Here is a 26,947-nt window from a genome sequence, read left to right on the forward strand (position 1 = left end):
AAGGTCAGAGACTGTAGCGGGACCTCCACAGCTGAGTTTCCTTTTACAGCCTCTTTCCGGAAATAATTTAGTATTTTGAAGTCCCCACGTCTTTAACAACCGATTTAGCCCTGGCCAATCCCCCCTTGTGGGTAGGTGCCGAAATCTTTGAGGACATCATCATCATCATCTTCTTCTTCTTCTTCTTCACCGTTTCCTTTTACGCTACTGGTCACCTCGAAAGCTTTAGCGGCCCTGCTACCTCCCATTTATCCAGGCAGAGGCGGAGGACCCGGTCCTCTCTTCTGCCTAGTGTCGTAAACGTCGTCGACCACAGGGCCGTATTTGCCGTGTTTGTATACCGAACAGTGCCCGACGCCGGAGACGCCCGCCGCGGCCTGCAGCTTGCATTGATAACAAGCGCTGTTCCGGTTGAGCCGCCGTTTCAGGAGTCGCCACCATGACCGGCGAGGTTCAACGCGAGAAGTGGTCGAGCAAGGTCGAGTTCATCCTCTCGTGCATCGGCATGTCGGTGGGCCTCGGCAACGTCTGGCGCTTTCCCTACGTGGTCTTCGAGAACGGTGGAGGCAAGTGCCCTGTTTGGATTTCCGATATATATCCCCTGAGGATCTAAACGTTCAGCTTGGCCGACAAAACACTTGAAAAATAAGGGGCAAAAGGAAAGGACAGTATCGTCCGTTCTGCTGCATTTTTTAATTGGCTGCGTCTAATCTCACGGTAACCGTGAGAATTGCTTCCGCGAAATTCTCCCGGCAGTTTCTATAAAAGTTGGCTGGCCTAAAATTGGCTGAACAATTTTGCCTTCAACGCAACCCAACAAAGCCTAACCCAACGTAACCTAACCTAACGTATCATGACCTAGCTAAATCGAACCCAGCTGCAACAATCCTAACCTAACCCAGGCCAACGACGCAGAATACAATCTATATTAAACCTAATCCAACCTATATACATATTCTAGAAGTCCTGTACGTCGATCTCCTGGCATAATAATAACCAGAATAAAAATCATTAACAAAATAAATCACCATGAACGAACACAACTTTGGCTATGCGGGACTCGAACCTGAGTCTTCTCGTTTTGAAAGCACGTACTACAACATAGCGCCACAGGAGAAGCTGTGGGAACGAGTTTTACAGAAATATTCCTCCCTTAAAGTCTTCGGGGGGCGTGCTTAGCCAATCAGAGGCGACTGCCGTGAGAAATTCCTTACGGTAATTCTCACGATTGCCGTGATAATAGACACTACCTTTTCATTTCGCAGTGTCTCGAGTGCCGTCCGACGGCGCTCTAGCTGATCGCTGCGGGCATGGCTAGAGTGCCGTCCGGCGACATTACAATATTAAAGACTAGGCTAGCTGCCGCCAAAGCGTCTGTTTATGTGGGGGTCCGCGTGCGAACAAACGAGCCGCACGAACTTGTTTCGGCGGGTGCGCGTCGGGGGTCTTTCTCTCTCGCATTTGTTTTTGCGACAAGTTGTCAACCGGTTTTTGTTTCTGCGTGACGTGAACGATCCTTTCTTGCGCGCTGTGTGTCAGATGAGGCTAGCTATGGCGCTACCTGATTTTGTTGTTTCTTCTGCGTTTTTTACTTTTGGTGCACCCAGAGGATATTTTCGTGAGGTGGTACTGGCAACAAAGTTTTTACGGGCCCGCTTCACGCTTGAATACTTGTCAAACGTGACGCGCAAAAGACTGTACCATGACCTTGCGGATATTGTTTTGCCTGAGCCGATGTACAGGTCCATGTACCGTCCAGGGCCTGGGCAGGACGTACTTAAACGAGTAAAGAGAATGGCAGTGCCGCCATGGGTTAAAACGTTCTTTTTTAAACTTCACGTGGGCGTCCTTCCAGTAAAAACCTGGCAAGAAGAGAAAGGTCTATACATTCCATGGGGGGTTGACTGTTACCCATGCAAAAAACCCGAGACGGTTGAACATGTTTTCTTGAAGTGTTGGGATGGGGTCTTCTTTTGGGATGTGCTTCAGCGCACACTAAAGAAGGACTTCCCCCTGGATGCCTACGGGATCAGGTTTCTACCCATTCAAAGCGAGGATGGGGTACCATATGAACTCGTCATGGTTCTGGCCCTGCACGGCATTTGGAAATTGCGCACGGCCAAACGCCATCGCGACATCGATGCCAAACAGTCCAAAGAGTACTTTTCTGAGTCTGTTCGTCTGATTATTGAAGTGTGAAGGGCTCAGCCCGAGCCCCCGGAATGGTTGCCGTGTTTGAAACATTAACAAACATGAAACAATTTTAGCCATTACTCTCTCAGTGAAGTGCTGGCTAGAGTTTTTAAGAGTGTACTGTTTTGTTTGTGGTGTGTCAAAGTATGGCAATAAAGAAAAAAAAAAAGGTCGTTATAGTGTAGAGGATCCGTCTTAGTTTCTTGACCGCAAGGATGGTGGTTCAAGACCGGCTCTTGCCTCGGTTTTTTTTTCCTTTTTCACCTTTAAATTCTTACGGCTTAGATTACTTTTGGTGACTTAAATGATTTTTTCCTGTTCGTTACGTCATGTTATGTTTAGGTTAGGTTGCCCAGCTTAACGTTATCTAGAGCGATGTACGGCCAGACGCGGCAATTTTTTCACAAAACGCCGGTGGACGTCGATATAGTGAGTGCTTATAATACCGTCGGACGGCCCTCTAGACACGACCTTTTAATTTTATTCAAAGTCTCTAACGTTCTTTTACCTATTCGTTCCCTACATATGCTTACAGGAGCTGGAAGAGGTTCAAAAACTGAATATGCTATAGGCGAAAGGGATTAGAGAAAAGATTGGCAGACGATTGAGCGCACTCGTTGCGATTGTTAGCGTTGTGTTGCCTTTAAGCTTCCGTAACCCTCAGCACAAATTGCCATGAATATTTATATGGCTGAACCGTTCTAAGGCTTCTCTCTCAGCAACTTAGTGTCGGTGGCGGAGTGTTGTTCGCTCACCAGTGTAACGGGTGGACCTGGCAGAGAGCAGGAAAGACGGTTTGCAGCCTAAAAAAATGCCGTTCCTCTGACCCGTTTGGATGCATGGGTTTCTAGACGCACAAACGGGAACGTTATTCGCTGTGCCACTGAATCCGAATCAACCACCATAAAAAGTAAAATTTTTAGTCGGAAGACCTGTCACACAAGGGCAGTAGTACCTGTCTCTGCGCCTCACCTTCTTTGCGTAAAATGTTTCGCGCTTATGGTTTTTTTCCGCGCACGAAGTACCAACTAGCTCGAACTCGTACGTTGAATAATCGGTGTGTTTTGTGCATTCAAAGAAACGGAGGTTGTGGCTGCGTATCGCGCATTGCTGTGGGAACAACCAATTAACGCGAATATTTTTTAACATGAAATTGTTTTATTCCGGGATACACAGACTTCAGTGACGTAATATCCGTCACGAAAACGCAGTACAACGAAGCAAGCGGCCTGTAAAGGGTGCACCACTGCACACAGGCTCTTCGTGCGGGGAAGAAAACGTTACTACTAAAGAGTACGTTATACTTTAAATCGTTCGTTTTCCGGTTATATATTTTAACACGAAAGTGTTTTATTCCGGGATACAGCAAGATTGAACTGACGTCATATGCGTCAGGGAAATGACGTCAGTACACCTTTGCCGAAGCGACCCGCCAGCAGGACGTCGCTGGCCAAGCCCACTCACAAGACAGCCGCCGACCCACCAGTCATTCTGAGTTGCATATTTCGCTGCACATTTCACTTTCGTGTTCTACCGATTCCTATGACAGAGTAATAATCAAGCACGGTTTTTTTCGTCTATATAGACATCTCGCTTAATAGCGGTGCTCGGAGCGCAGCTGACGATTTTCCTTCCCATCCTGCGTGGCTGTATGCCTGTGCGTAAGAGATGTCTCGACCTGTGCGCTGCTGCAGGGGCGTTCATGGTTCCCTACATGATCCTGATGCTGGTGGTTGGCCGGCCCATGTACTACCTGGAGCTCATAATGGGACAGTTCGCCAGCAGTGCGCAGGCCAGGTCCTTCGGAGGATTCCCGCTCGCCGTGGGTGAGGACTCTGGGCGCACACGCGGACGGCTGTTGAGCAGTATAGAACACCGGCGTTGTACATTACATTCACTGATGCATACACATGGTGGAGTTATGGTCCGATTTCATTGTATCGACTAATTCGTTACATTGCGAAATAGTTTCAATGATGCATACACATGGTGGAGTTATGGTTTAATTTGATTGTATCGACTAATTCGTTATACTGCGGAATAGCCTGTCTGGACTGAACATTGACGTTTTTGCGTTAACTGTCTGTGCACGTTCGCTTCTTTTAGCAAGGAAATGATTGGTTAGTAATATTTACTGGTTACACGTAAATGTCGCATGAATAAGCGATTATTACGGATAATGTTAGATTGTGGTACAAAGTAAGGCCGGGACCCGACTGTTGCCGTAACTGCCGTAATATCTTTAAAGAATGACGTCATTTCACGTCTCAGCCAACCGAACTGCGTGACACGCCGTTTTTTTTTACGTCCATAGCTGTTACGTCGGTAGTTTGAACATAGCCTAATGGTGTACTGAACTGCCTAGTGGCTGGCTGGCTGGCTGGCTGGCTGGCTGACTGACTGACTGACCGATCGATTGATTGATTAATTGATCGATCGATTGAGAGATCGATCGACGGAGTGACCGATTGACTGATTGATCGATCGATTGATCATTTGATTGATTGATTGATTGATCGATTGATTGATCATTTGATTGATTGATTGATCGACTGACTGACCGATCGATTGATCATTTGATTGATTGATTGATTGATTGATTGATCGATTGATTGATCATTTGATTGATTGATTGATTGATTGATTGACTGACTGACCGATCGATTGATTAATTGATCGATCGATTGATAGATCGATTGACTGAGTAGTGACCGATTGATTGATCGATCGGTTGATTGATTGATCGTTCGATTGATTGATTGATTGATTGATTGATTGATCGATTGATTAATTGATTTCGATTTGCCTTCCGTGCACAGGAGTGGGCTGGGCCATGGTGTACGCGTGCGCCTTCATCAGCCTCTACTATAACGTGATTCTGGGCTACGCCCTGCTCTACCTGGCCTACTCATTCAGCAACCGGCTTCCCTGGCAGAGCTGCGACTACAGCAGCTGGGCAGACGAAAACTGCTACAACCCCTTGCCCGGAGTCGTGAGTGATTGGCGGCTGCTGCTGCTTTCCTTCTGGGAATAGTGAACGCGCGGTTCGGGCAGCGGCACCCCCGGGGAAAAAGTGCAGCAGCCCGCTGAGTGGCGAAATGCAATAGCAAAACAAGAAGCACAAAATACCAGTTTTGTTAATTCAAAAGACAGCATTGACCCGACACCAGTGGAACCAATTCTATCTCAAACCTGAAACAAATAGCGCAGATATTAAAGGAACCCTGCAACACTTTCGATAAACGCTCTCACTCTTCCCTTCGCGTCTGGAAGCAGTGAGAAAGCTAGAGTTATCGCCAGCACGGAGCGGCACTGCGTTATTTGCTCGTCGCACCAGATACGCCTCCCGTTTCTGCTTTGTTTTTGTGGCTTTATTTTTAAAGTTGCTATCGGAAAGCGTTCCTTGCTGCAACTGAAGGAAAACCGGTCCACAGCAGCTACGTGGTCTTTTAATGACGTAGTTCGAGCCGTGGAAGAACGTCAAGACCGGAGTAAAATAAAAATCTTTCGGCCCAGTTTACAAGTTATGTGATGGGCATAGAGCAGTAATTTTTGGCTAAGGTACTTTGCGACCCTCTAATCTAAGCACTGGGTGTGTTGGGTGACTACGTTCTGCAAGCATTTAAGATTTCTCAAAAAGTTGAAAAACGTGTTGCAGGGTCCCTTTAAGGAGAAGATAAATCTCTGGAGACTCCTTAGCCCTTTTCTGGCGCGTCCTGCATGACGTCACAGAAAGTTGTTTGTGGGATTGATGGCCGCCGACCAAAGGCGCCACCGACAAGAAACATGACTGCGAAATTTCAGCGGGTATATGCAATTCCGTTTGATGCATCAATTAATTGACTGCTAACATCCCGTTAACACACTGTTAGCTCTGTATTTAGAATTACTATATTTCGTAACTGCTGAAGTCGTTTAGCGAAAAATTTGACATTTTTTCGATAATTTACGTTTTTTTTTTTGTTTTGGTTTCAAAGACATCTTTTTGGGCTTGAAATGAATTGAGTTGAGTGACTTACCATATGATAGTTCCTTTAAATTTAACAAAGTTCTAATCTGCCTTCAAGGAGCATTAAATGCGGTAGCGTTGCTATCCAGTCTGATTAATCAGCCCGGTTAACCATCCAGTCCGATTAACTAGCCAGACAGATCAGCCAGTCCGAAGGAACACGTAGTAGCTTTGCTGGTCTCACATGACCTTCACACCACGCCTCCCGCCGTCGTCATAACTTGTCCCTTCATAGGCCATTATAAGGGCGAGAAAAATGAACGCAATTCGTAGCACATCGTAAGGACAGGGCCTTAGACTGAAAGCATTGCCTTTGTACTTATGAGGAACGCTGAAGAAACAATTGGCCCCAATACACGCTGGGAAGGTGGTTCGAAAATGAAGCTTAAACGACACCCACAACAATTGCCCATACAACGTCACTTGAATTCACACACGTTACTCTACAAAGAGTGAAACCAGAGACTCTGCCAGCCGCTACCTGGGGTTTATCATGCAGTTTATCGTCCGTTTGGCGGCGCTGTCGCTGTCGGCGTGACCGAGTGAACGATCTATTGACACAGGGAAGGGTGGAAGAGAGCGAACGCGCAGCGCAGAATGAATGGCGGTGATAGCGAAGAGAGAGTGTGAGGACGAAAGCGGAGAGGGAGAGTAGCGAACGAGGAAACGCAGCGCCGCATGTGGAAACGTGTCTACATCGGCCTAGGGATGGCGATGGTGCCCTTCTTCCCGCTCGCTCCATCCCGGAACCGATCGATTAAAGGAGTACCGACGCGAAATTTTTGTGTTACGTTTTTTTCGCTCCTATGGGTGCCTATTAGCCCACTAATCATATAAGGCACATTAGATGGTCGATCGCAGCGTAAACAATCATTTACGGCGTCGTTTATTCATGTCAGTTTCGGTTTCGACAAAACGAATGCCGAGCGGCCGCCATGACAGGAGGTAGCACATGACGTCACCGTCCTCGTCGCCCCGCTGCCGGTCTGGACGCGCGCGCGGGCGAGCGAACGCCCTCGCCCAGACCGGCCGAGGTCTTCACCATCCCCGCGCGCCCTGGAAGTATGACGTCAGTCCCAAAACCATGACGTGTACACACGGTGTAGCAGCGCGCGCCAACCGCAGCCAGCGCGTCGGCTACGTCGCGGGAGCCCCGACGTCGGCAGTTTGGGGCAAGTATAAGATGTTGTCATGCTGGCCGCTCTGGGTTTTCTCGCGCGGGCAGAGATTAAAATGGATTTACAATATGTTATACTGAACGTCTACTGCTTAAACTTGCTGGAAGATATCGCCTGATAAAAAGGAAGTATTTTACAGAGTTATCTCAGCTTTGAAATTTCGCGTCACTACTCCTGTTAACATCCCTATGGGACCTACAGCCTCATTACCCACGGTCTTTAAAACCATCATGCACCTATACGAGAAGCATTACAAACGCATATAAATGTTCACAACGGCCTAGTTTCCTTATTTTAGAGGTATGTCACTTCTGTACGAAAATTAAAAAAAAAAATCTTGCTTGCTATGCAGCTAGCGCCATCTAGTGAAAACTGGATAAACCAAAATGCGTTTCTTGTTTATTTTGTATCACAGTAAACAAGTGTTATAGTTCTAAAAGAAGCAAACTAGGTCGTTGGGAACTATTTTATGGATTTTTAAAACGTTTCGTATCGGTACACAATGCTTTTTAAGCCCGTGGTTCATGAATTAGTAAGTCCCGTAGGAACGTGATCAGGTCAGTCCCCCTTAGCCAAGACTAGCGTCACTAAATAAAGGCTTTTAGAGTGTCGGCACTGTTTTCTCTCATTGTTATGTGCCGCCAGGATTTTCATTGGTTGGTCTGCACCACGTGATATTTGTTTGCGTATGGGCGCAGCCATTTTGTTTCTGGGCGCCTCTCCTCTCTCTCTGCTGCGCGGACGTTAGAGCGGCCGTCACTCTCTGCCCGTCAGAACCGGCGGCGGTTTCGTTGGGAAAGGTAACACTGCAAGACAGAAACAAAATGGCCCCCAGGCGCTTCCGGGTGCCCGAAGTGGCGGTACTCTTAAGCGTAGCGAAGGACTCTGGCGTAGCTTATTTAGTGACGCTAACCAAGACCGTAACCAAGACCGCAAGGAGAGAGCGCTCTGTACAGAGAGGCCGGGACAGGCTCACTGTTACGGCAGTTCGAGATATGAAAGGGACCACCAGCACGCCGGCAAGGAATTGCATGGGTTACATTATGATTGACCCAAAGATCTGTTGTGCGCTCTTCGCACCATCTGGCCTTTCGGCATAAAAATCCAACCATCATCATTAGGATTGCCCGAAAAAAAAATTGAGCAAAGCAATCCGAGTATCATGTATAGTAGAACCACAGTATTCACATATTTCTTTCATTTTTATTTTGAATAAACCCATTGTTTTGTTTTTTGTCGTTTCTTCCTTGTTTTTGGTCTCGTTTACCATGTTTTCCTCTCATGTTTACCTACTGGCCCTTTTTTTGAGTAAGACGATGTGTAAAACACTTCAATCTTGAGTTCCGGACCCTCTGTTCATTACTCGCTACAGGCAAAACTCTTTTCGACGATAACGCTTTCTTCCGGTACACAAAAAAATGGCTCCAATCCACGCTGTGAAGGTGGTTGGACTGCGAAGCTGTAAACGACACCCACAACGATTACTCATGCGACTTCACACACGTGGCTCTACAAAGAGTGAAACTCTGCCAGCCGTTACCTGGAATTCGCGCTCGTGGCGTCCCGAACGCAGCAGCGTCCGCAGAAAGAAAACGGAGAGTAGCGTCTTTCGAAGGGTTAGGAGGAGGGCGGCACGCTCGGCTATGGTTTCATCTTTCCCACTGCCTCCACCTGACTCGTATTTCATGCGTCGCCGCCTAAGAGCACCATCCCCCTCCCCGGACGCTGAATCCAAACCACCGTCTGTCTCCCCCGTGTCCACGTGTGGGCGTAGCTTAATCGGCAAGACGACCGGCTCTCGCTCCGCTTCTCCATGCGGGCCCAGGTTCGGTCCCTGGCGGTGCCAGTAGTTTGGGGTGCCAGCAGCCTGGGTGTACCCAGTAGCCAGCAGTAGCCTGGGATGTTTCTTTTTGTAGCCAGTAGTAGCCTGGAGGTTTACTGCTGACGCTTACACGAAAATTTCCTTGGCTGGTTAGAGGTATACTGCTTCGCAGTAGCATACAGAAGAAAAAAAACACGGAGCAAAATGTGGGTCATTCCGGATCCCCCAAAACCCCACCCTCGTAGCCGGAGAACGCGCCGCATTACCACCCTTATTTGCTCTCGTTTCCGTCTACAGGTGCAGTGCGGGTCGGTCGAGGGTAACCTGTGGAAGCGGTACGTGGACAGCAACTACACTGGTCCCGAGTCGCACGTTCTTCGGCGGGGGGACGAGGCGGTGCTGGTGCCCCTGGGGGAGTTCGTCAAGCTCACCAACTCCTGCACCAACGCCACCCAGACGGCGCCGGAGCAGTTCTTTTAGTGAGCGGCCTTGCCCTGCGTTGCGCGTGCCGCCGTGCGACGTCCCCGTGCACACAATGTGGTTGGCTGGTCAGCTCATCGCTAAGACATGGCGGATAAAACTGACATTGGGTTATTCAAGTACCGTATTTGCACGATTTTAACGCGCACGATTGTTCGCTGTTCCCTTCCTATATGTTTGTTGTATGCCTTACATTCATGTACCCAGTGCAACCCCCGAGGAGGCCCTTGCGCTGTTTGTGAGCACTTTAAATAAATAAATAAATAAATAAATAAATAAATAAATAAATAAATAAATAAATAAATAAATAAATAAATAAATAAATAAATAAATAAATAAATAAATAAATAAATAAATAAATAAATAAATAAATAAATAAATAAATAAATAAAATTCCGTATTTGCGCGATTCTAACGCGGGGTGTCGCGCACGTAAATTTACGTGCGCGATACAAATCGGGGCGCGTTAGAATCGTGTAAATACGGTATTTGTGATTTCCTGGGCTATTTTTCCCCTTGGAGTGGCGCTGGCTACCACCCTAAGCACAGGAAAAAATTACATTGACATAAATACCCCAGAAAGTGGAGGGAAAAAATAGCCCCGCCGCTTGCGTAGTGGTTACTGCACCAGACCGGTATTCTGGAGGTCGTGGGTTCGGATCCCACCTGGTGGGCATTTTTTCTCCGCTTTCTTCCTTTCTTTCCAAATCCTTTATCTGTTTCAACCACAATTGAAACCACATCCTCCCCTTTGCTTTCCGAGGTTGTCTTGACTTCCAACTCTTATTTCTGTGTTATATATATATATATATATATATATATATATATATATATATATATATATATATATATATATATATATATATATATATATATATATATGTATGTATGTATGGCAAGCTCGCTCCCTTCAGAATAATTATCTCCCTAAGAAGGGGAGAAAAGATGCTGGGGAGCACTTAGTTTTAACTGGAACAAACCCTGTCAGAGTTTAACATTCGTGGGGACTGTTTGCTGGAAAATAAGTGGACGTATGAACTTTTGTTTCGTTTTATCGTATTGTGTTTTTTAAACTATCTATCGAAGTTGCAGAGGACGAAGTCGCCGATACGAGGGTCGTCGTGAATGGACTAACGAGTTCCGAGAAAGATTCCGAGATAGGCGCCTAACTAGAAAGGAGATCGATATATGGGGCAAGCGAGGAATCCCTCTTTGGGTAGCTTACGGAGGCTCTATAGCGACAGGCTTGGCCAATCGATTGTGCAGGTCAGCTCCTGTTTCGTATCGTGTCGCCCGGGGTTGTACACCGCGTTCCGCGCACGTAACCTCGTTGAAAAGATTTGTTTCCCACGGCAAGCACAACGGAACTGCAAATGCGATGCACACGAAGAATGTCTCCACTGTTAAAACTCATTTGTGCATGTTTATCTTGCTGCGAGTTTTGCCCTGGCCGTGACGACACTCCTGCTGAAGCCTTCCCGATGCCTTGTAACGGGCGATGGTCAGCGTGTGTTTGTATCGGTGAAAAACCGTTGGGTTGCGCTGATCTCGTGCTCGTATTCGCCTTAATAACCAGTTTTAGGTTAGAGGTAATCAGGTTTACCGTCAGAAGCGGGAGCGCCAATCTCAGCATGAACTTAGCGAAATCCTGCCTGCATCATTTACGAATGGCTGCGCCAGCTGTTTCAGCAAAATATTACTTTTCATTTATTCTCTTTGTCTTCGCCTATTTCTCTTGAAATCATGCCGGTCTGGTAGCGTCGGCGTCTTTTCGTCAGACTTGGTGTTGACCTCGAATTTCACCGGAAGGAAAACTTCCCCTAAGGAGTTCCGTTGGATGACCACGCCTAACTTTGCACAGCGATCTCTCTAACCTCGGTTTGTAACCGCGTCTATGATCCTGGATTCATTGCTTTTTTCCTGAAACCTGCAGTTCACTTTTTACATGGGGAATTACTCTCGCTATGTATATTATATAGGCACGTCTTTCCTTGACTGACACGGCAAAAAGTAGTTTCAGGAGGCGATCAGTTCACTCTCGCAGATGTTTCCACACGGAGCTGAAGTGACTGCTAAGCTAGGGCCGAGTTCTCTGCAGCAGGCTCCCTAAAGAGGGTTTTTACACGAAGCGAACACTAGAGAGGGGCTCAGCTATTCGAAAGAGACTTTCCCTCAAGCGACACTTTCCACGCATATTTACCGGATGCTTTTGAGATTTCAGATTACTAATACGCTTGTAATTGAGTGCCGATACACCGTACTTTTCGATGTTAGGTACCCTCCCACTTGAGAATGTTTTTAAAAACTGTGGTTGATTCCTCTGTCATAGCCCTCAGTAAAACACGAAAGTGAAAAGGTGCATTGAAATCTGCAGCTGAGTATAATTTGCGGGTCGGCGGCTTTTTTGTCGGCGTGCTTGGCGAGCGACGTCCTGCTGGCGGGTCGCCTCAGCAAAGGTGTACTGCCGTCATTTCCGTGACGGATATGATGTCAGTAAAATCTTTGGGTACCGCGGCATAAAACACCTTCGCGTTAAAATATAAAACCCGAAAACGAACAGCCCGAAGTATAACATACTTTTTAGTATTAAAGGTTGCTTTCCCGCAAGAACAACGTCTGTGCAGGGGTGCACCCTATGTAGGCCGCTTGCGTCGTTGTACTGGCATCACTTCCGTGACAGATACGACGTCACTGAAATCTTCGTGTATCCGGGAATAAAACACTTTCATGCTAGAAAGCTGACATTTGAAGGTTTACCGAGCGAAACTTTGTACATGTTGGTCTAAAAGTCATCCGAAGAACTCCACTCTTTCGGGTTTCATCATTATCTTCGACGTATATTAACGCCGTTTATTGATTGATTGTAGGGTTTAACGCGCCGACGCAACGCAGGCGATGAGGCGCGCCGTAGTGGAGGGCTCCGGATTAATTTTGACCACCTGGGGATCTTTAACGTGCGCCGAAATCTCGTACACACGGGCGTTTTTGCTTTTCGCCTCCATCAGAAAAGCGGCCTAACGCCGTTTAAACGTTATGACTCTTGGTATATTTTGGAATGTACTAATATATTTAAGACACCCCATTACTCTGAATATTTCCGATGATCTTCGGAAACCATGGGAAGCGACCTTCCAGAGCACGGATTCATTAACCCGACATCAAGGCATAAAAACAATTACGGTCATTCTGCCTTGCGTAGGCGGGGGGCCAGCTGATCTGTAAATTGCGGTTATGCGCAGATACTTACAGTACTGGGAGCAAACACTCCGAAAACGACCAAAAAGTCGTCGCAGGAAGCAACGTAGATTCCATGGTGCATTGTAACAGGGCATACCCGTTAGTAGCCATGACGTCGTGTACATTCCGACGTGCATGCTGGAGGAGAGGTCCCGCTTGCGCGAAATGAACGAGGCAACGGATCTTATGGTGCACACTCCACAACTAAACCGGAACTGTCTACCCAGACAATTTCTCTCTTGAAGTCTCTCTTCAATTTCCCGTACGCCCATTTAAAGGTTTTCCGTATTGACAGCGTCGCACTTGCGTCCCTTCGCCGGGTTATTCGCTTCTAACCACGCGTTACCCCATTTCTGGCCTGCCGCATACGACCGGCCTTTCTAGCATATCCTTCGGCGTTCTTCTTTTTCACCGTACGCAGTCGCGTTGCACATTCCGGCCACTCGGCACTGCCGCAGTGGCTCGATAGGAACTGGCCATTGCTTTCTCCGATGTAGTCCAGTGCATTGTGGCAGAAGGCGCGGAACTCTAACAGCTGTCAAAACCTGCTCATGAATAATTCGCAACCTAAAACGATGCCTGCTTTTAACCACACAGCGCTGAGAGTTTTTGCCCGCGGAAACGAAAGTTAAACTGTTGATGGATGATACGCAACCCGAGAACAATGGCCGCTTTTGGACACGTGGCGCTGGGAGTGTCTGCCCACGGACACGATAATAAACCTGCTGATGGATGGCACGCAACCGGGGAATAATGGCGGACATTCGACACGTAGCGCTGCGTGCTTTTGCCCACGGACACGAAACCTCTACGGGACCTTCGGCACGTACATCATCGCTGTAAAAGGGGTGTGAATTTCAGTTGCTGCCTTCCCTAACCAAGTGGAAACCTGTTCCGATGCTGTCATGATCCTGGTCCGGGCACGCGTCGTGTCCGTAAAACTTCGTGGTATTGGAATTTTTACCGTTCCGTCCACGCAGCCGGAACGTACTGAATCTGAGCAGCGGCATCGAAGAGCTGGGCTCCGTACAGGCTCCACTGTCCGTGGCGCTGGTGGTGTCCTGGATGTTAGTCTTCCTGAGTGTCTTCAGGGGCATCAAGACCTCGGGGAAGGTGAGAAAGAAACGGGCAGCGTCTGCTGCACTCCCCGCGAAAGGGATGGGTACGCGTCAGTGCGCTCTGCGTGCATCGTCGCTGTCGCAGGTGGTGTACGTGACGGCCCTGGTGCCGTTCCTTATCCTTGGTGGCATGTTCCTGCGCGGCATCACCCTGCCCGGCGCCGGCGACGGCATCCGCTTCTACCTGGTGCCCAAGTGGTCCAGCATAATGCAGACCAAGGTACTCACTCCTTCGCGCGCACTTAACCGAACCAGAGTCCTGTAATGCTTTTACTGATCAAACTAAGGCTTGATTCAATAATTTTGTAAATTAGGAATGAGAATGAATGAATGAATGAATGAATGAATGAATTGGGAGGAGGAGGAGAAACACCTTATTTAAAACTGGGGCTAGTGGAGAGGGGTGGCTGAGCACGCTAAGTTTTCCGCGACCCATGGCACGCCCGATTGGTTCGTGCCAAATGCACTTCCGGGTCGGATCTTTCCAGGGCCTGTTCCCAGTGTAAAGGGGAAGAAAAAGGGGGAAACGGGTTGTGGGGACACTCGCACAGAGAGAGAGTGATAGCGGGTGTGCTGTGTGAGGCTTTGTGGGCAGAGAGGCGAAGAGTATGACAGAGGGTGGAGTGTGGGGTTCATAGGTAAAGGAAAGTGTGAAGTAATTAATTAATTAATTTATCTATCTTCGTCCTTGGATCGGCTCTTCATTTTCTCGCGCCCAACGCAAAAACAAATTACTGGGACACCTGAGCCATCGTTACGCCTTCTTACTACCATCATCATTTTTTTCTTTTTGGGTTATTTTTTCTACTTCGTTATCATGCTCGAATGCCTTAACCCTTACCATGGGCCTATATCTACGCTATTAGCGGAAACGCACTTCGTTACTCGCCTAATTACTACTTCTATCAGCGTGCTAAAATTGCTCCCGTCGGCCTCAGTACATGTTTCTAACACGCGTTAGTACACGCGTTAGTACTCAGTACATGTTTCTAACACATGTTTCTAAAAGCGAGAAGACTCATAGAGCTCGTTAGCCGGGTGCACAAGTGTTCGGTAAAACGCTTGACGACGGTCTCGTAGGAGAGCAGCTCGTCCGCAGAAAGCGAGAAAGTGTCGAGCAGGGGTCGACTTTCGGGGCCCATACAGTACAAAAGTGAGCTTACTTGCACTTCAGCAGAGGCGTGGCATACTCCGGAGACCGCTGTGTAGTCCTCGTAACGTGTTTTCCACGTTGGCCAAGACGCAGCGTTGGTGAAGTCGAACGTGTCGGGTTGCCGAAGCGAAACCCAGAGCCACTTGCATTCAGGAGTCTGTTGCTCGTCGGCCATAATTTCTTCGTCTGCCTCAGTAAGGATAAGTGAAGGCGTCTATTCGACCACTTCTGACACCATGTTGTGTTTATGTTGACCCCGACGCTGTTTTTGTCGGGGCCAGAACAGACACCACCGCAGCCGTCAGCGTCACAACAAGAAGTACTTTATTCGGGCACGCCCCCTTGTGCCCCCCGTCACGGGCGGCGCCAGAAGACAGCTGGCTGAAACAAGGCGACACCACAACAGGTCAAAGGCCCCAACGCATTCGCCAGGGCCACACTTAGTCTTTTAATGGGCCGCAGTAGTGTTAGGTTCGCATGCTTGTCTCGTACTTCCAAGCCCCATAGCTGGAATTCAGCCCAAACCCAAATTTACTTATTTCAATTTTTATGTTAATTACATTACTATGTTTTGGGGACATCCCTGAGAAATTCGGCGCCAATTTGAGCATTCTTTCATATATTTTTGTTTTTTTTTAACTTTTGGCCATTTTGCGTGTCAAATCTTCTCTACGACCACGCCGGGGTCTTTCGACGTCCAATTATGACCATCGATTTCTCGTTGAAAAAAAACAACAACAAAAAAATCATTCCCCTTCCACGCTGTGGAGAACGTTGACCAGCAAATATGTGGTCCGTAACGCTGGAGTCGTCTTAGCGGATAACTGTCATGCAATTTGTTTCCGGATATTTCCTGCAAGATGACAGTTAAAGCCGTTTATTGTAACCCCGTGAATGGTCACGTATTGACAGCAGAAGTGATTCTGTAACGTTTACAACCTCACTGGGAACTAACTGATCATTGCAAACAAACTAAACTCGGCGTAATGGTAGCAGGTCGTCTTAGCGGCTAATTGGCCATAAAACGTGTTTCGAGATACTTTTCATAACACAAGACTTAAAGCCGTTTTGTGTAATTGTACTCCCTCCTTAGGAGGCCGTGCTGGACCGTGCAACACCCGGTGTGGGGAAGCCAGCTTACAAAAAACAAGCTTACAGGGATTACCTTAAAGTTGCCTTTACCTCTGAACGCGAGCGCATTGCTAGGAAGACATTTTCTTCGGAGCAAACGAGTCGTTTTGTATCAAAATATGAAAAACATAGGGCATTTTTTTAAAACACGAAAGTGTTTTATTTCGGGGCACACCAACAATTCGCAGACGTCATTTCCGTCACGGAAATGGCACCAGTACAACGAAGCAAGCGGCCTGTAAAGGGTGCACCTCTGCACACAGGGTCTTCTTTCGGGGAAGCAACCTTTAGTACTAAAGAGTACGTTTTACTTACGACTGTTCGTTTTCGGGTTTTATATTTTAACACGAAAGTGTTTTCTGCCGGGATACACCAATATTTCACTGTCGTCATATCCGTCATGGAAATGACGCCAGTACACCTTTGCCGAAGCGACCCGGCAGCAGGACGTCGCTCGCCAAGCCCACCCATAAGGGAGCCGTCGACCCGCAAATCATGCTCAGCTGCAGATGTCGCTGCAAATTTCACTTTCTTGTTTTACCGATTCGTATGACAGAGGAATCAACCACAGTTCTTTATGATTTTTCCTATACTGGCAAACGGTTTTTTGCGCGGCGGGGAAGCCTGCTTCAGAGATAGCGTGACACGATACCAGCAGAGACTGTCGTCAGGGGCAGCCCCAGAACAGCTCTGCCGTAAAAAAGTTACAGCCGTTCCACTCTACGTGAAAACTGTCAGAAATGCAGAGAACTGATTCGCCATAATGGGCTACAGCGCCGTTATCCGCTCACTGCTACCACCCGGCGCATTTCAAATTTCCCGACTTCGCAGTGCTGGCGCGCCCCCTGCCTGAAACTGCGCCAGCAGGAGTTCTGTTCTTTTTGTGCTTGTTTTACCTCCCGCGCATGTTGGCGTTGCACTGCCGCTTTTTCTGGAGTTTGGTGGTAGTGAATGCGTTGTATCAGCAGCTTCTTGACGTAGTTTGAATGAGTCAAGGATATAAGGCGCGTTCGTAGCCTCCCATTCTGTGTCGGCTTTGTGGCGCAGTGGGTAGAGCACCATGTACATTGCGTTCCGCCCGCAGGGTCGAGGGATCGAAACCAGGCGCCGAATAGTATTTTTTTTTATATAGTGTAGGGGGAGAGGTGCGGACTACGACTACAGACGTTAACGCAGGTGACATCGTGAGTTACTGTGAGTTACTGAAATGCTCTGCATTTAAAATTAGTACAAAATATAAACTGGCATCATGTGCATTGCTTCAGGCTTTATTATACTCTTAATCTGTATAATATACCGCGGAAACATCCGTTATCACCGCTTTGAAGTTGCAGTCTTTCTAACATCTCACTGACAACGCACGTTCGCGCTTGTAATTTCACTTTCTCGGTAACCTTTGCGCCCGAACGCCAAACATGGTGTGTAGGAGTTGTTCTACCCTCTCCCCCCCCCCCCCCTCTCCTGAGCATTGGGAGCGGGTGCTGCGCTGCTGCCATCTCGAAGAACAGAAAGCCCCGATTATGCGGGCGAAGACTGCAGCCACAGGCTGCGGCCTGCCGCAATAGAATGGCCACCCGTTTCACCACTTTTTAACCAAACTCTCTTCCCTCCTTTTCTCAATAAACGTTTTCAACAACAGCAACAACCTTTACAATGCTAAACGACGTATGGGTACGCGCTAGATCGTACTCCATGTTAAACCACCGTTAAGTACATCTAAGCACCGTTAAGCACAGCAAAAACAAGACAAAGGACGGGAGAGACAATGACAAACGGCTGTCCTTGCAGCATTCATTCCTTCGTCTGGTTTTGGCTGCGCCTAACGGTAGCTTAACCATTGCTAGTGTTGCTTTCAGTGTTAGGACAGAGTGTGGTGGGCCGATCGGTTACTCATCTGCGGAACATTCGGCATTCCAGGTCTGGAAGAATGCTGCTGAGCAGATATTCTACTCTCTAAGCATCGCCGAGGGAATGATCATCTGCTTCGGTGGATTCAACGAATTCAGAAACCGGCTTCATGTGTAAGCAGCTGGTGCGCGCAATGCCGCTTAATCACCCCCACAGCAATTCCTGGTGGCCCAGGACCAATTTAAATTAGTTCTTGAGGGGGCTTTTTGAAGCTCTCATGTTGCAAGCCAGTCCAAGTAAGAATAGAGCAATCTTAGCTGTTATGGCGGCCCCAAGGCGGCGTAGTACGGCAGCGACATTTTCCCCTCTAACCTATACTAGTAGGAAACCCTGTGGCCCCTGGAATGCCAGCTTAAACCTGCTACTAAATATCGTCAAACTAACGAATGCGCTTATCTAGCTCATGCATTGTATCACTCCGCCGATGCGACGGCCCCGGATGTCAGCGCGGGCGCGCGTTTGAAAAGACGATTGCGCTTAATGCGTGACATCGCCTGCTTTTTCTCACATATCAACGCGTAAATGTGGGCTAGTTGGTTTGAAACTGTGAAACATGGTTAAGTAGCGCGGTAAGGACGGGACAAAAGTAGAGACCACACAGGACTAGCGCTAGTCCTGTGTGGTCTCTACTTTTGTTCCGTCCTTACCGCACTACTTAACCATGTTTTCTCACATAGTCGCGCTACTTAACCATGTTTTCTCACGTAGTTTGTTTGTTTGTCATCACTGCGGTAATTTATAACCAGATTACGTTTGAAAAATAACCGAAATTTCTGGCGTCATGTTTAAAATACTCGCAGTCAGGCGCGCTTTTCGCCGCGCGGGGGAACAGCCGGTTGCTGTGAGTGAGGTGCAGTGGCCACTTCCGTTGTCGTTCGTAAAGGGGCCACGGAGACCAAATACAAGTTTGTTTTGTTCGAAAGATTTCGCGTTTTATAGTGCCCCCAGCGCTTGTCAGGCAGCAAATGGTGCCCTATTCACTGAGAAATTAATCAATTTCGGTTAAAATTTTGATTCTCCCGCCAAATCGTATGTTTTCGTGACGCCTGCTATGCAGTCATGAGGGCGGGTATTCAAACGAACTTCCAGTGCGTCATTAGGCTCTGCAGCCTTTCTCACCGTCAGTCCTCTCAGATGGCGCTACCATAGTAAGCCGCGGACCGTTGTCCGCCGTTGCTGTGTTTTTGAGCGTATTTGCACCTGGCTTGTTTTTGTTACGGTACAAAGTAATCTTTTCGTGAAACATGGGACATCCTGGACAAACAAGGAGGTCATATAAGACAACGTCGCTTACGCTAATGGGCCAGTGTTGTGAAACGGTGGACTAATGCGCAGCTGAAACAAGCATAGTGCGCCCAGTACCAACAGCAATGCGCATCGGTACTTCTATGTTTACGTGCATTTTCACAACTTTAATAGTTTGCTCCACCATTCTTGCTGCTGGAAAATGAATATGCATTTCATTTAAGCGCAAATAGCTCGTTCGGCAAGCCCTGCCTAATTTGCATTTGATTTTGCCGGCCTCAGCCAATCGTACAGCTGGGCATATGACATCATAGGTTCTGTTGCGGGAAGTGAGCTAGTGGGTGGCGTCGCATGGCCATTCCCTTCTTTCCTTAATATATATAGCTTATTTGAGCGAATTGTGCGTTACAAGTGGTGTCAGTATGATTCCGACGTGGCAATCTTTCAAATGAACCAAGTGTGTGTTTCGTCCGCATGACCCCTTTAATTTGTATCCGAGTATGTGTGTCTTTTGCCGCTTCCGGCGATAAAGTGCACACTCTAGGAAGCGTGTAATCGAGTGTTAGTGCTCCTTTTGGCAAAACTTCCCCCTTCTCATAACCCACAACCCTCCCCCCGGGAAACAATTTCTGGCTACGGCGCTGGGACTCAGCGTCCTCGTTGTGCGATCATAGACTGGGTTTGCACAGTTTTCAATCGCCAACGCCTACTAAAAAAGACGATAGTCTTTGTAGACATTTGCCAAGGAAATGCCCCCCTTTGCTTTCCCGATCACCTCTCATGCTGTTCCTATACCGTCGAGCTCATCCCAAAGTAAACACACTAAAGGTATGCGCAAGGCGATTTGAATTTACCGCGTTCCATTGCTACAGGCCGGGTTCCTCGATGCCAGAGCTGCAGTACGGCGGAGACGCGTGGGAATGGAGGCGGCCGACTACAAGGTTTATAGAACCGCGTGGCCATGCTCCACGTGCGTTCCAAGCAGAATGTGGAACCTAGCTAGTGGAACTTTTCATTGCTGCTGCCGCGTGATTTTTCATATGCCGCCAGGAGTCGGCGGTTTTCTGCAGTAGATGCAGATATCGAAAAACCAAGCATCCATGAATGTTTTAATAAAAAAACACTAAATATCCCTTGTGTACTAATTTTCTGTCTTATATTTGCGTAACGTCTTGTTCTTGTTCAACGAAGTTGACAATTATGAACATATAAACCGGGCTTAGACGTGTAAATGACTGACACCGCCTGTGTACAGTATATACAATTCTAATGCAATCTAATCAATTTCAATCCAATCCAAATCCAATCCAATCCAATCCAATCCAATCCATTCCAACGGTTTTCGCGCATGCTTAACAATGTGTACACGGACGCCAATCCCCGGCCAGAGCGAGGTCCCAAGTTGCTTCGCCCCTAAAAATGTCCATTTCGCGTCCGTTTCGATCGTGGCGTACTTGCACTTGCGAGGCCTCTGACCAATGACATGCACAGAAATCGACGCCAGGGCCGCAGCTTGTGCTGCGTCACGCCCGGGTCGACCGTTTTCACCCAATCAGGGCTCGCACAAAATGAACACCTTAAAACGGACATGGCCTGGACAAAACTGAGAATATTGTCTCTAACCGACTGGAATCGTCTTGAACGGCTGCAACTAATTGACGCTTATTTTTAGAGCAAAAGCTCTACTACACTGCATCTTCCACGGTCATTCATCGCGTCGCAGCTGACCTTCAACCACAGGCGCGCAAGCAGCGCCTTTCTTTTTCACCGCTCAGAGCATCGCCGGTGCGGTACCACGTGACTAGGCGGGGGTTTAACGGCTGCTTCGCCGGCGCATGACCCCTCAGTCTTGTTTATGGGTGACGCCGCCTGGACTTTCTGTAAGTGCCCTTCAGCACAAGCGAAAGGCTGAATCCAATCGTCCAGTAGATGTAGCTAGACGACAGGCTGCATAATCTCAATCAAAGGCAAACTTTCGCGAAACGCTGTGTGCACGGTCTTTGCTTTGGCTCTTGATAACTAGGTTTAGAAGTGTTGAAGGGACCCTGCAACACTTTCGATAAGCGTTTTCGCTCTTTCCTTCGCGTCGGGAACCATTGCCAGTACGGAGCGGCACTGCGTGATTTGCTCGTCACACCAAATACGCCTTCCGTTTCTGCTTTGTTTTTGTGGCTTTTTTTTTAAGTTGCTATCGAAAAGCGCTTATTACTTCAACTGACGGAAAACCGGCCAACAGCCGCTTTATGGCCTTATTCACGTAATTCGACCTGTGGAAGAACGTCAAGACCGGAAGAGAGAAATATCTTTTGAGCGAGTGTCCAAGTTATCTGATGAGCATAGAGCAGTAATTTTTGGCTGAGGTACTTGCGACCCCCTAGTTTAAGTACCGGGTGCAGTGGCGGTCCCAAGGGGGGGGGGGGGGGGCGAAGGGGGCGATCGCCCCTCCCCCCCCCCCCAAAGCGGTTCTCAGTTTCTTACTTTTCGTTCTTTTTTTAAGCATCCCACTTGTGCGATGTCGCAAACGTATTGTGACCGCCAGAAATGCGGGCTCGAGCCTGCCGTTGTACCGCCTAGGGGGGGCCAAAAACCACTGTGCCACTAAGGGATTGTGCGCAAGCGGGTTACTCCGCATACGCGCGCACGCCGGCATGGTGATCACCTCCTCCGCAAAACTGGTGCAAGTAGGGGAGCGGTTATTTATTCCCCCCCCCCCCCCCACCTTCTCCCCCGAAAAAAAAATTGCCCCCTCCAAAACCAATTTCTGGGACCGGGTGTGTTGGGTGACTACTTTCTGCAAGCATTTAGGATTTCAAAAAAAGTTGAAAAACGTGTTGCAGGGTCCCTTTGAACCTTAACCATTCTTTTTTTGTGCAGCGACGTGCTCGTGGTGGCCCTGGCCGACTTTGTGGTGAGCGTTCTGGGCGGCGTGGTCGTCTTCTCCGTGCTGGGCAACATGGCGCATAACCTGGGCGTGCCCGTGCACGAAGTCGTGTCCTCCGGTGCGTGACTTTGAACGAGAACGCTCGCTCAGGGGAGCCGACGTGGGTGGGGCGGGGACGACAACCACCCTTTCGTTTTCGGGTCTGATGCACCTGCGTGCACTTCCACAACGGGCGTGAAGTTAACAGTGTCAAATTGGCGGCTTTGTTTTTATAAGTACAAGTTTGGTTCACTGAAAAGATGGCGGTGCACTTGCAAGAACCCTACCACTGTTACGCGAACTTACCACCTGTATAATAACAAAAAGATACGAAGCAGCGGCAACTTATCGCTTTCTCGCCTTGCCCCTGTGTCATCGGTCGTTGACATCCCTGCTGAGGTTTGATAGCCCGAGGTTTGAAAATGTCAATATTTTTTGCGTGCGGTCGTCTGTTCGCGCGTGCGTGGGTGTGTATGTTTAAACTCGCTACCGGCTAGTATATCGTTGCCCTGTAAGGGTCATCTTTATTTTTAAACACAAATGCAGTCGTTCATTGTAAGCGCAGATCAGCGAACCTTGATGTACCATATATTTTAACCGTCTTTTGTTCTTCTGCCTCTTCCTCCCCCCCCCCCCCCCCCCCCCATTTTGTTTCTACCGTCTTTGTGTTTTTATGTTCAGAACCTAATAAGCACGCAAAATTACAATATTTGCAATCTATCTACTGCTGCATTTCTTGTACCATCTGCTTGCATCACACGGCTTATTTTGTTATACTTGTGTAGATTGTTCTGCGGCTGTACTTTTTTTGTTATTTACCGGCGCTTTAGTCCTATTTAAAGAAATTGAACTGTCTTGTCTGTCATGTTCACGATTGTCTGAAAAAAAAAATACGAAGATACCTGAGTACTTCTTATGCGTTGCGACTGCGAATGCATAGATTCCCATGGATGGAACGCGTGGGACACCTTGTTTTGCTGCTCGCGTTCTCGAAGGGCTTCGTAATCTTGCCCCTTGAGACGTTTTGCTTTACGATCAGCCTCACCGCTTTCGAACGGCTTCTGTCCGACTACCACGCATTGCGCCCCCGCTCGTTCGTTACGCCACATAATGGGAGAGTTGAAGACGATGGTGAATTTCACTGCTCGTCTGTTTGCTCTTTTGGCTGCGTTCTTCCGCCCACTCCATCTGCACTGTAAAGGCGTGAACGACTACCTCTCGTTACTGCCGAGTTTAAATTCACGCTGTGGAGCGCCTTGTGCTCTGGAACGCTTCTCTAGTAGCCGTTTTTCCGTCACGGACACCAAACGCCGCATTTTTTGCTCAATTAGCAATTTATTGCTTTTTTGTCAAAAATCGTGGCAGAAGATGGAAGGGGGAGGCATTTCCAATGAGGCATTTCCAATGACGGGGTATGCGTGTTCTGCGAAAAAAAAAAACTATGTGGCACATAGTTTTAGAATGTGAGTGTATCTATCTAGATCTTGAAGAGGGAAACATTGGGCTGCTATAGGATGTACGGGTAGAACAGAGGGAGTTAACTTCAAGGCTGTCGAGGCGACTAAAAGAAGATTAGAATGCTGGTGGACGAAAAGCAAAGAGGGAAATAATGTCTACGACAGCTACCACCTGCAACAGGAAAAAAGTATTGTGTGCTTGCCCTCAGAGCAGCGCTAGTATACAAAAAAATAGATATATTAGTTTTTTTCTTGGTACGATGACAACCCGTCATCAAAGGGTATACCACTATAAATCAGTCAATCAATCAATCAATCAATCAATCAATCAATCAATCAATCAATCAATCAATCAATCAATCAATCAATCAATCAATCAATCAATCAATCAATCAATCAAGCAAGCAAGCAAGCAAGCAAGCAAGCAAGCAAGCAAGCGTGATGGCGCCATTTTATTTCGATTGCAGGCATCGGATTGGCGTTCATCGCGTACCCGCAAGCGCTGACCATGATCGCCTACCCGCAGGCCTGGGCGGTCGTGTTCTACGCGATGCTATTTTTCCTGGCCATAGACACAGAGGTGAGCGTGCTCCCCATTCACTCTATTTAAAACGCTTATTGTGGCAAAGAAGACAAATACTGAAAAAAAAATGCACAGACGAGAGAAGAAACAAGCACGACCGATGAGGAATTTGGTCTGCCAGTTTGTATGGTGTGCGTGTGTGAATTACGTTTGCGGAAAATTAAGTAGAACATAAGAAAAGAAGACGGGCCATAGAAGGGTGACAATAAGAAGGAGAGAAAGAAAAAATTGGCTCCAATCCACGCTGTGAAGGTGGTTGGAAAGCAAAAGCTTTAAACGATACCCACAACAACTGCCCATGCGACGTCACTTGAATTCACACGCGTGGCTCTACAAAGAGTGAAACCCAGAGATTCTGCCTGGCGTTACCTAGAATTCGCTGGGGCGGCGTCCCGAACGCAGCAGCAGCGTCGGCCACGGCCGGGCTTGAGTGGCGGACTCCGCCGTTGTAGCCCGGACGTGCGAAGACAGAAAGAAAATGGATATGAGCGTCTTTCGAAGGGTGAGACAGCGAAACCTAGCCATCGTGATGTGCTAGCTCGGGCCTACATCACCACGCGGCACAAGCGCAAACACCGAAACAATAGGGCATGTGACTTAGTGATTCCCATTTATACCGATTTAAACTAGTTAGTTTCATAAGTTCGAGAATTGCGATAAAGCTGAGAGGACTCTTGTAATCGCTATTTATCAGAACCAGTTGCTCCTTTCGCCTTTCGTAATGCCTTTTAAAACACAACCGAATTCACCATTTATGAAACGGAGTCCCATTCGTGGCAAGCAATGCGCAAAAGGTTGTGTTTGTTTAGCGGCCAGGTGTCTTCATGTGGTCTCTACATTTTGTTTTCATGTCCCGTAAAGGAATCTTTAACGTATCTTTGCCGTACGACCACTCAATTCCGCCGTGTCTGGGTTACCCTGGAGGTGCTGTCGAACAATTTAATCAAGCCGTGCGAAGGAAGCGCGCATTGGACGCGAAGCTGCGCCTAAACAGGTCCAAAACAACCGTCGCAGAAGCAGATAACAAAGCCGGGTCGCGCCGATGCGCCCGCTGGCGTGAGCGCGCGGGGAACGCTGCGTAAATTCGCCGCGCCATCTACACTGTGCTCCGTGAGGGAAAACCGCCCTTCCCTCCGCAGTCGCGTTGGGAGTTTCTTGTCCCGCACGCCACGAAAGAACCGTTGGCTGGTAGAGCTAGAAAGCTTTGCTTTAAAACCCTTCTCCACACTTGAGTCGTGCGGGGCACACTGACCAGCTCCTCGCTGGAGGACCAGAAGAAGGGGACCCGTCCTGCCCAGGCCACCACAGCCTTTCTAATGCGTAGCATTCTTTGCCGGATAGCCCCACAGCCAAGACCGGGTAACGCCCTGCATTTCCACAAAAAATGCAGATATCGCGGAAGTTGCACCTGTAGTCACTATAATAGCGTAAATGGAGATAACTAGTCGCGCGAAAGTTTGAAAAACTAAAAAAATACGAGCTCCAAAAATTAAGAAAAATGTCGAACCGTGTAATGCCCTGCATTTCCACAGCGTAAATGGAGATATTTGGTGGAACGAAATTTTGAAAAACTAAGGAATACGAAAAATATCAAGCAATTACGAAAAATCGGAAACCGTATCACGCCCTGCATTCCTCCAATAATGCAAATTTTGCGAATTTTTCACTTCGAATCGTTGTAATAGCGTAAATTGAGATAATTAATCGGACAGGATTTAGAAAAACCAAAAAACATTTGACTGTGAAAACTCACACTCAAGACTTACGCATTGGTACATAATTCTCTGAATCTCTGCAGAATAAGTTTTTAAGTCCCAGGAGTACGTGTTTTGGACTGAGGCACTTTCCCCCCGGGGGAATCGGGCACAACCGGCACACCGTTTTGCTCGGCAAAGTTTATTCCTGAAGTTCATGTCTCCTCCGTCACCCCTGTCCTTCCTCCCTTGGGCAGTTCGCGTCGGTGGAGTGCCTGCTGACGCCGTTCAAGGACGAGTACCCGTGGCTTCGAGCGCACGGCACGCTGCTGTCGTTCATCGTGTGCGCGCTCATGTGCGTCTGCGGCATGCCCATGGCCTGCAGGGGCGGCCTCTACATCCTCACCCTCATGGACACCTACCTGGGCGGCTACCTGCTCCCCTGGATCGGACTGGCCGAGCTGCTCGTCGTGCTCCTCGGATACGGTACGTAGCCACTCGTGTCGCCATCACCACCTTTGGGCAGCCTGGCTGTGTCCCCTGCAGGACGAACGCTTCTCCCAAGGATCTCCACTTAGGCGAAAATCAAAAACGCCCGCGTACACGAGATTTCGGCGCACGTTAAAGATCCCCAGCTGGTCAGAATTAATCCGGAGCCCTCCTCTACGGCGCGCCTCCTCGCCTGCGTTGCATATGCGCGTTGAACCCTACAGTCAATCAAGGATCTCCACATACGCCTATCGAGTGCTAGCCACATCTACTGTTTGCCCCTGAATTTACGCAGTTCATCACTCCATCAAGTCCTTGGCCGACCCCTAG

General features: G+C 48.2%; 1 protein-coding gene across 1 annotated transcript; it reads left to right on the forward strand.

Annotated features, from left to right (window-relative positions):
- The first annotated feature begins 478 nt into the window (after positions 1-478).
- On the forward strand, positions 479-26,947 carry LOC144146358 (sodium- and chloride-dependent glycine transporter 2-like). The gene is made up of 11 exons (XM_077678315.1): positions 479-566; positions 3,888-4,019; positions 5,013-5,185; positions 9,500-9,681; positions 13,900-14,032; positions 14,123-14,257; positions 18,239-18,342; positions 22,349-22,473; positions 24,319-24,431; positions 26,386-26,614; positions 26,913-26,947. The coding sequence occupies exons 1-11, from the start codon at positions 506-508 to the stop codon at positions 26,945-26,947; spliced, it is 1,422 nt and encodes a 473-aa protein (XP_077534441.1). The 5' UTR covers positions 479-505.

Source organism: Haemaphysalis longicornis, unplaced genomic scaffold (assembly GCF_048455015.1).
Source record: "Haemaphysalis longicornis isolate Haplotype H1 unplaced genomic scaffold, Haemaphysalis longicornis Haplotype H1 scaffold_7, whole genome shotgun sequence".
In the NCBI taxonomy this organism is placed as follows: domain Eukaryota; kingdom Metazoa; phylum Arthropoda; class Arachnida; order Ixodida; family Ixodidae; genus Haemaphysalis; species Haemaphysalis longicornis.